We start from the raw sequence: 10,230 nt of genomic DNA, 5'->3' as shown, positions 1-10,230 counted from the left end.
CTGCATAGTCTTATTGTGATGTGGCTGGAGGTTTAAAAGCCCAGGTCCTGAACAAAATATGATGCACACACATAATGCCAGGCAAGGAACAATGGGAATTGCTAACAAACTGCCTGGCAATGACCTCACAAGTTACTAGTAACTCATCTATACATGATTAATACTGAAGTTATTGCTAGTGGTACTTGAAATAATTAATTTGAATAAATTGGTAAAATTCAGATTCAATTTTTTAATACCATCTATATGTAAGCCGATAACTTTTTTTTTGAGATAATTTGCGAGATATGGAAGACAAAGCACTTATGCTATACATGCAAGGTGTGCTTTGCCTATTACAGGTAACTTGGGACAAACTAAATGCAAATTTAAGCAAGTATAACTTGGAACTTTATTTTATAGGTATTAAAAGTAACGGTTTGAGCCAATCAGGTAAATCTGGTCCATAGCGTGATTTGTAAAATGGGTCTGTAGTTCAGATTTTTATCATGTGATCAATACATGATTTACTAAACCTTTAATATAGAAGTAGGCAGTACAAATACAGTCACATACTCTCATAAAATGTTCTAATTTGTTCCATTATTTCAAGGAGACAGGTGGACCATAGGCTTTTTTTTACTAAAAATTCGGCACGTAATTATTCAATGTCTAATATGTGATGTGATAGGCCTTTCTTACTCCGAATTCAGCACACAATTATTTAATGTCTAATACGTGATGTAATAGGCATGTTTCTAACTCCAAATTCGGCACGCAATTATTTAATGTCTAATACGTGATGTCATAATTTCAGAGGATATCAAAATTGCTGACAAACGTGAAGTTGAACAACAGTTTAAGTGCCATGCCCTATTATATTATAATCCTGATAATTTTATTATGGCAAAAGATCATTCTTCTTCTTTGTATGAAGCAAGTATTTATTCTACAGTAAAATTCATTTACCAGCTATGGAGTATAAACCAGGCCTAATCTTTTAGCACGCTACAGGTATACAAAATGTAATTGTTGGCAGCAAGAACGCTATAAGCATTAATGAAATACAAAGACATGTATGACATTACTGTATCCTGCATGGCGACATTTCTTCACTTCTCATTGATTTTGTTTTACTAAAACTTAGCCTAATACAATAAGCAATGATGTTGAAAGCTGTCTGGGCGGGTGCCTGGATTGCAAGGCCTAAAACTGTCAACTAAGCTTGAATTTGAATACAATAACTTCAATATTAAAAACACTGTTAAAAGCTTTTCTTTGAACTGTTAAAAGCTGTCTTGGTGTTGTCCGGCCTAAAACTTGGCATGTGAATACATTAACACTTTCTACATTATACCTGCTGGCCCTAAGAAAATACATTTTCTTCTCAACAGAGGAAACATAATAATAACCAAGAATAGTCAGTCCCCGGGAGTCAGTCTGGGCATTGCAAGGCCTAAAAACTTGTTTTGTGGCAACAATAGCATTGTTCTTCTGCAGATCACCTTGGTATTATTTTGTAAAAACGTGTGAACTAAATCATGACAATAGACCAAGATTTAATGACATAAATTTCAAGCCTACTAGTTGTTGATATAACCTACAAACCTAGTTACAAAAAAGGCCTACAGCATGCATGTACCCAACAAATACCACACAGAATATGTTTTAAAAGATAATAAACAGTTTAGTTTTGGTTAAAATTTGTAATAATGTTTAAATGGCGGGTTATATATTTTTGGTCATGAAAAAGTTTTATGATAAAACACTACAACAACATTGTTAAAATGTTGTCAAAATATTATTTGTAAAATATTTGTTTGTAAACATTTTTGCTTTAGGTTAGAATGTTTTGCAGCAAGGTTTCAAGACTTTTGTATGTTATATAGCATTTTATAACCTAACCTTCAAATGTTTTCTGTACAATAACTTGACATTTTAATGTTTTCTGTAATGTAAACCATTATGTGTAAATATTTGCTGTTTGAGGAGTATAAAGGATGAAATACAAAGTGAAATTTGGGTTACATGGAATAGAATACATTGTGTTGGGTTGATGGTGTGTTACAATTCCTCTTCATTGTGTATTGTAGACATATTCAGGAGATTCTTTGAAACTAGGAAACTAGATCTAGGTCGATATGGTTGAGTTGGAACTTCTGGTAGTTTGAACATTTTAGTGCTGTATATTCGTCAACTATAAATTCGCCAACTATTGACTTAATTGAGGAAATAAGCTTGAAAATGACACCATGTTTGTTTTCGTAGAATTACTTGCAAAAATATTTTGACCTGGTCCACACAATGTTTTTCTCCATTGATTACGGTTGTGTTACAATCGTATTACCGTGTGTCCGCTCAATGCGGTCAGCATACGGTACTTCCATTCACAAAAGTGATGAAAAGTTCCAGTTTGTTGCATGATCGTTTCGTAATCGCCAATGAAAATGGTTATTTAATGGACATTGTAATAACTGTGGCGTGTGTATAGCAGAAGTGATTATGACACAATGACAAGGTTCTGACCGTATCAATGCTCTCATCGTTATTATAATCAAATTATAACGAAAAAATGCCAGTGTGGACAGGGTCATAGTCAAAGATTCTTTCGATATAATGTTTGAAGCACTGAATAATCCAACTAAACCAAGTCATATAATGCAATCTCAGTTCATTTAAAAAAAATCAGTTTTGGCTCTAATATTCCTACCAATTTAAAAACAACATTGATTTTGTTGAGATATGATAATTTTCCTGTGGCTACAAAATAGCAATATGCAAAAGAAATGGAACTCATCACTGGATGTGTTAAAAGTGCAATATTTGAAAAAGTTATTTTAGTGACTTTTATACTCAATTTTCAAATTGCATGTTTTATATCCTGTGCAATTTTGCTTAAATATTTAATTCAATTATTGTCCTTAGGGGCCTATGTGTATTTTTATATTTTAATGATTGTATATATGACTTGGCAATAAAATGATATCAATCAAATATCAATTAAAATCAAACAATATTGGCAGTAATTAACAAAAGTTATACATGTACTATACAATTACAAATTAAGGGGTCAGTCACCCACCTTTGCACAGTATTTTGTGGGGCCTGAGAGCACATCAGACACACCAAATTATTATAAAAAGGCCTAAAATGTAGGTCTTTGGGGAAAATGTGTATCTTCAATACAAAATTTCAAATTGAATTATTATAAAAAGACCAACAAATTTAGGTCTTTTTGCGAAAAAATGTGTATCTTCAATACAAAAGGTCAAAGTGTTCAAATGATCGTTGTCTTTTCCTCCCAACGACAAACACTTTAAGGATGAATATCAGTAAATTTATAAATTTTACTTTGAGGACTGTTAAATATGAAAAATAAAAAATATATAAATTTTTAATAATTTGCCAAAAAATCAAAATTACTTGATATCACTTATCAGAAGGATATTCCTCGTATTCATAATGCAATTCAATATATTTTCTGATGTGCACTCATGTCCCAAAAACATACTATGCAAATGTTGATATCTAAAATTAGATAGTCATAAACATGCTTGATAATTAAGTTTTAATAATTGTTTTTGTTAAGTTTTCTTTATAAAATACGAACTCATGTTTATAGGAATTTTTATGAAAAGGGCATGTAAGCCAGCTTAAACCCAATAAACCCAAATAAAAAGTATGCAGTGAAGTGCACATAATCATGAAAATGGTGTGATGCCAATGCAGACAGTTGACTGTTAATTTAACCTCACTATATAAACTGCATAAATACTACATGAAAACGCTATGTGCAGCAATTTGCATAGTACCATTTAACAATAATAGCAGACTATTCCACTGATTAGGCACTTTAAAAGCTTAACAAGAAATGCACTTTCTGGAATACAAAAGTTAAACATTTTCTAGAATATAAAGAATATATAAAGTCCTATAGAATACAAAATACTTTCTTGGAATACACTGAATATACACAAGTTGTTGATTATTAAAGTCAGCATTTCACAAATTTGTGGATTATGGTAATCAACCTGTGGAAGAATTATTCAGCAGGAATATGGAACCCCTCGATTTGGAAATAAAAATTAAATTTGAGAAGTTCATGAAGATCATCACATAATAGATATCTTTTGTAAATATGAAAAAAAGTAAGAAATTGGTTAGCCAAAGAAAGCTAAATTTTACAATCATTAAGACAAATTGCATGAATCCTCCTTGGTAACTTGTGTAGATGAAGCACCATTTGTCTGCTGTTCTGCTTTTTTCTTGCGAGATGAGGATCGTTTCACTGCTCCTCTATCTTCCATTTCTGTCACTGTAGGCAAAGGTGGTGGAGAATCTGGCACTTGCATTAATGTTTGCGTCTCAACGCAGCTTTCTAGGCTAAGAACCTTATCTCTCAGGTCTTGTAAATGCTGTAGCATTAGCTTTTGGTTTCTTTCAAGAATGTCTTCTTTCTTGATACCCTGTGGCTTTTCAGATGATTTCTGCTCATGTTCTTCACTACTTGTAGATTGCTTTTCTGGGGATTCCTCTGGTGGAGTTTCTTCTGGAATCGCATCAAATGATGAGTTGTTCTCTGCATCAAGCTGTGCAGCAGACTTATTGCTAAAGTTATTTAGGGTATAGATGGTATTGAAATTTTCATAGTTTATTTGAAATTGCTTATCTTGCTTGCTTCTCAGGGTAACCACCTGACTCGAAAAACGATGACCCCATTTGATTTCGGACGGTATGTAGGAAGTACGAGCCTGTGTCACGAGACCTGTTTGCTCAACGACTCCCTCAAGAATGACGAGAATTTCAAAATCCCCTGAATTGAATTCAACATCAGCGGAGTCACTAGATGTGGAACTAATTCTATGCAACTTGCTTTTTAAGTTGGTTTCATTCCTTAAATCAGCTGCCGTTAAGTTATAGAGAGGGCTCTCTTTGTTTATTTCATGGCAAACAATGAGGGGCCACATTAGGACGACTCGATCTTCACCAGCTTCATATTTGAAATCCAGATCATAATATTGTAAAGGAATGTACTCTTTTCAGGTGTGATGTTTGGTTTGATAACATATGCCCTCACATGAGCTTCAAATAGGTGGCTGTTGCGTATGTTTCCTACACGAAACATGAGACACAGCTTCCCATTCCGCTTTGCAATCACAGCATTGCGACTGAATTTCAGAGTAGCTGCACGTTTTTTTGGCCTAGCGATTTTGGCAAAGATCAGGCCCAGCATGATGGAATTGACAAGATAACTCAATACAGATTGAACAACGACAAGAATTGCCGCATGAGGGCATTCTTCACTCACGCTGCGAAAACCATATCCTATCGTGGTCTGAGTTTCAACAGAAAATAGAAAAGCACCGGTGAATGTTTCTACATTGTACACACATGGTTCAAAGTCAAGTACCTGATCACGGGACTTTCCAATATCTCCATGTGCATATGCAAATGAATACCAAAGGATGGCAAAAAGGAACCAACTTAGTACATATGCCAATGTGAATATGATAAGCGTATAGCGCCACTGAATATCAATAAGAGTTGTGAATGAATCAGAGAGGAATTGAAAACTTCTCCACTTCACGTTCATATGTTCCATGTTACAAGTTCCATTTTTGCCAACAAGTCTCTGAATCTGATTTCTTCTTCTCAAAGCTCTACTCAGCTGATGAGTAACCTGTGATGGGCTTCGGCTGTATGGAGGAGCACGGGTGTTTCCATTGGAACCATGATGGGTTCCTTTGTCTTTGTCTGATGATGTTGACGACTCTTTATCATTTTCTGTTGGTGAGATACTCACTTTTTTCTTAGTTGGTTTCATTTGAAGTGCCTCTGTGTCTGCCATGGTGGTCAATTTACTTTAAGTTTCAATCCATAATCAGTCACAAATTGAAGGAATATAACAACACCATGTATAATATACAGCAGTACAAGTACCTCTTTTCAGTGCTATTCCCATGCAGCTGTTTCCATTGTAGGATTTGTAACCCATTCAAATTCATTGGTTCACTTCACACACATGAACACAAAAAGTATTCTACATGCTAACGCTGCACTCACTAACTCAACAAGTGGTCTCGTCTACATGTATAACCACACAAGCATGAACAAAGTTTGCGCAAGTTTATGTAGTTCTGATGATCAAGTCAGCCTCAGTTCCATATACTTGCTCCAGGTAAGCACAAAGTTTAATAACATAGCAAAGTTGATGTTTGGAAATGCTTTTGATCACACTGTTGATCACTCTCTGGTCCACACATATAATGGTCTGATGTACTAGTAGAACTCTTTATAGCACAACTTTGCACAAAGGCACCCAAATTCAGTTTGGTGACCTCTGACTTTTTTTTTCTGTTGAACCAACCTGTAGCAAATTCCACCTTAGTCTATTGTCATGGTTACGCTCTGCTGGTGATACTTGGTTCAACAAAGTATTAGAAGGATAATATTTCCACCAGTCTTTCTTGAACTATTGCCAGGTGAATTCTCTTGTGGAGAACGAAAGTGTGATCAAATCCCATTAAAAATGTTTCTCTCAACTCATGATTAATCTCTGCACAATTCAAACTGATGGCATTATCCTCCCCATCAATGAAACCGCAATGTTTTGACGCACACACTATATTTACACTATATTTATCAAATTTTAATAGTAGGCACTATAAATTTATTGAATTTTATTGTCATTCAACTGGAAAGAACAATAGGAATAAACACCAATGAATGTCCAAATCAATGGGCTCGTTTCATGAGTGGGTTAATTGTATTGTACAGAGCGCAAACAGGTGAATTGTTTTCCACAGTGATACTCAGACACCAATAAAATTATCAATGATTTGACGTCAAAATCTAACACTTTCTGCTTGATTAGAAAATGTTACGAAATATAATAGGTAGATGCAAATTTGCCAGATTTGTATTGATAATGACCCTGGGGAGTGGGAGATGAGCTCGGCATTTTGATTGAAATGACGACAAATGTTCAAATAACATTTTTATACAAAAATCAATCATGGTATTATTGGACGATAGATAATAGCATTGTACCTTTTTGTATATTTGTAATTTATTGACGATAAAAAAACCCTGTTCTACAGGCCCGACCGACCCAGAATTTGCGTTTTTGGAATTTAAAAAAAAAATGTTTTTAAAATCAGCCGTTTTGGGGCCAAAGTTTATTTATTTTGGCTGAAATGTTTAGAAAATATGTCTTTAGATTTTTTTTCAGAATTGTCAGATTTTGGTGAAATTTTAGGGTAACTTTAGCCTCCAGAAAAAAAAAAATGTGACCGACCATAGACTCTAATTTAGAGTCTATGGACCGACCGACCTTAGTTGAAAGGTCCCTCCTCCCATAGAACAGGTTTCTTTTCTGTCGCCTTTTTGTATTATTAATGTAATTGACAAATGATTTTTAAGACGTGATTGTGTGGTAGTTTGTCCAACATTTGACCATTTATAATTACAGGTTAATGACTGATGGTTTTGTTATAGTGTAACTGTAAATGACAAAAATCTGTCCTGGGGCCTTTGTTGTTTAATCTCTTTGTTTTGGACTTGCCAAATTTTGTTAGCTCATCGCTCCCCCAATATGCTGATGACACGCTCCTGTACAGACCCATCCAGGCGGAAGATGACATCAACACTGTCCAAAATGATCTTGACAGTATAGTTAACTGGTGCAATATTAACAAAATGTCTTTAAATCCAGACAAGTGCAAGGTTATGAGATTGTCCAGGAGAGTTGGTGTTTATAGATCCACTCCACAGTACACCTTACTTAACAAACCCTTAGGTGTAGTTCATAGTTATAAATATCTCGGCATTATGATTTCTTCAAATCTGAAATGGGGGGACCATGTTAAATCAGTCACTTCAAGAACCTCGCGTCTTTTAGGATTTATTAGGCGACTGGTCCGCTGCAATGATCCAGATATTTTGGTCAAATTATATACATACCTCCCTCTGCCGTCCAATTCTTGAATATGGTATCCCAGCCTGGCTTCCACATCAAAGTGGACACTTAAAATCCTTGGAAAAAATACAGGGGCGCCTGGCACGTGCCTGTATTCCAGCACCAGGGAGAGCTTGAGTATGGTGTACGCCTTGAAAAACTAGGTCTGATGTCTGTGTGCAATAGATACAATTATCTTGCTATTTCTTTTATTGCCAAGTGTTTTTACTGCAAGCATGATATTGATCCTTTGGAGTATATTTCCATCAATACTCGTCATAGTAATTCTCTTAAGTTCTCCCATTCTTATGCTAGAACCGATAGTTTTAAATACACTGTCTTCAATCGTTTTCCAGTTTATTTTGATCAACTTCCTCCATCTGTCAAAGATCCATTCTTGTTTAGTATATTTAATTTCCTGGACAATCTCAAAAAACATTTCAAAACAATTAGCTGGAATTCAAAATAGTTTTTAGTTGGGCTTAGGCTTATTTTTTATCTAAAGGTTGTGCTTACATTGTATTATCACGCCTCATCTTATGTTGGAGAATGTAGGTAGATTCATCCTTTGCCCTGTTCCCCTGTGCTGATTGTCTGTGTTCTTGTGGGAATCAATTAGGTTTAGCCACTTTGAAAGTGACTTTGTCACTATCTGGCTATCCTGCCAGGGGTTCTCTTGTCCTTTGTTTAAATTGTTCCTGGTTAAGGCATGCCATCTCTCTATTTTCTCCAACATGGGTCAATTCAATTTCAATTTCTTGCTTTATGACCTTCCATGGCTTACATTTTTGCATGTGTAATTTATATATTTATGTGTAATTTTGATATTGTGCAATATTTTATATGTATGTGTCTTTTTGCTGGCAAATAAAATGATATGATATGATATGATATGATAAATCTATGTACACATAAGGCGTTGCAATGTTTCAATGTATTGAAAAATATCAATATTTTTTCCAAAAGACTAGTTTGCATCTGACGTCAGGGCAAAGGCGTGACGTGATTGGTTGCTGACATGCACAGTACAGTATTTTTGATCTAGTTGACAGGACATCATACGCAAACTAGTCTATATCTGTGATTTAATTCGGTCTTCAATAATATATAAATTTGAAATAAGCTATACAGTTGGAGTGCAAGCATGGTAAAAGAGTAATGGGAAGTGGGTTTGATTGTATTTTATTGTTAGACTGACTGCCTGGCCCTGGGACATTGAACTACAAAGGGTGATTTACTACATCATTTAATCTTTGTGAAAGGGTTGTATTAGGCAACCACAAGTGGATGGACTTGCCAAGTACGGTCAAAATGCCAAGTTCGGTCTGTCTGGATGGATTTTTTTTTCGTAATTTTTTTTTACTGAAAGAGGCTAAATGACCCTACAAAAATCACAGAAAGCTTGATAAATCTGAAAAAGCCTAATAATTTTTAGCAAACATATTTTGAATATTGCCTGAATCTTTTTTTTTTCAAAAAATTCAGTCACAATCATTGGCCAAAAACAGCTGTTTTTAATTGCATACAGCTAAAAATTAAATTATTAAAAAATCCCCAAAATGCAAAATCTTGGTCACATAAATCTAATATTATTATTTGTTATCTACTCTTTTGTATTGTTAACTTTCTTCTGCTTCACACAAAACAGAAGTAATCTCTCATACTTGATTTAACATTGTGATCTTGTGAAAGTAGATCAAGTAAGGCTGATTACATTATTTTTTCATGTTATTATTTGGACTCTCTGATTTGGACTGGTCCTACAGGCCAATGCTGTTCAGGTTAATGTGTCACTGCACTATATATGTGACCATCCAGCACAACTGAGCCCTGAAGTCGCCAATCATCATTTTTGAGATATTCAACCAAAATATTATGCTTGAAATTAGCTTTAAAATGATGTATATCATGTCTATAGTACTTGACATTTAAGTAGTGAAAAATCAATAAAACAGTAAATAAATCCTTTGTTTCCTATTGTTTATTGTTAAGTTCAATGGAGCATATCTCAATAGTGGCACTGGCGACATCCGGGCTCAGTTGTGCTGGATGGTCACATATTGTAAATAGTAGGGAATGAATGGGACCAACACCTACACACCACTTCACTATGACCTGCAAACCCAGTTCAAACAAATTAAACATTGACAAAAATGTCATAAGTATTTGCTTGAAATGCCGCCACATTTATACACCATTAAAACAAATGATGAACCCCACCATGGCATGGATTACCAAAAATAACCTTATTTAAATGTGAGTTGCCCGTACTGTCTGAGTAGTCCCTGCTTGCT

At 34.7% G+C, this 10,230-nt stretch overlaps 1 protein-coding gene across 1 annotated transcript; it reads right to left on the bottom strand.

The window, feature by feature from the left end:
• Positions 1-3,132: 3,132 nt before the first annotated feature.
• Positions 3,133-6,483, bottom strand: LOC140156937 (ATP-sensitive inward rectifier potassium channel 12-like). The gene is given in 2 exon segments (XM_072179982.1): positions 3,133-5,017; positions 5,020-6,483. Coding segments are annotated over 2 exon segments (1,656 nt in total). The 5' UTR covers positions 5,828-6,483; the 3' UTR covers positions 3,133-4,169.
• Between the last annotated feature and the right edge of the window lie 3,747 nt (positions 6,484-10,230).

This window comes from Amphiura filiformis, chromosome 1, assembly GCF_039555335.1.
Source record: "Amphiura filiformis chromosome 1, Afil_fr2py, whole genome shotgun sequence".
Taxonomy (NCBI): Eukaryota; Metazoa; Echinodermata; class Ophiuroidea; order Amphilepidida; family Amphiuridae; genus Amphiura; species Amphiura filiformis.
The sequence above is the reverse complement of the archived record's forward strand: the minus strand, read 5'-3'. Positions and strand labels throughout refer to the sequence as shown.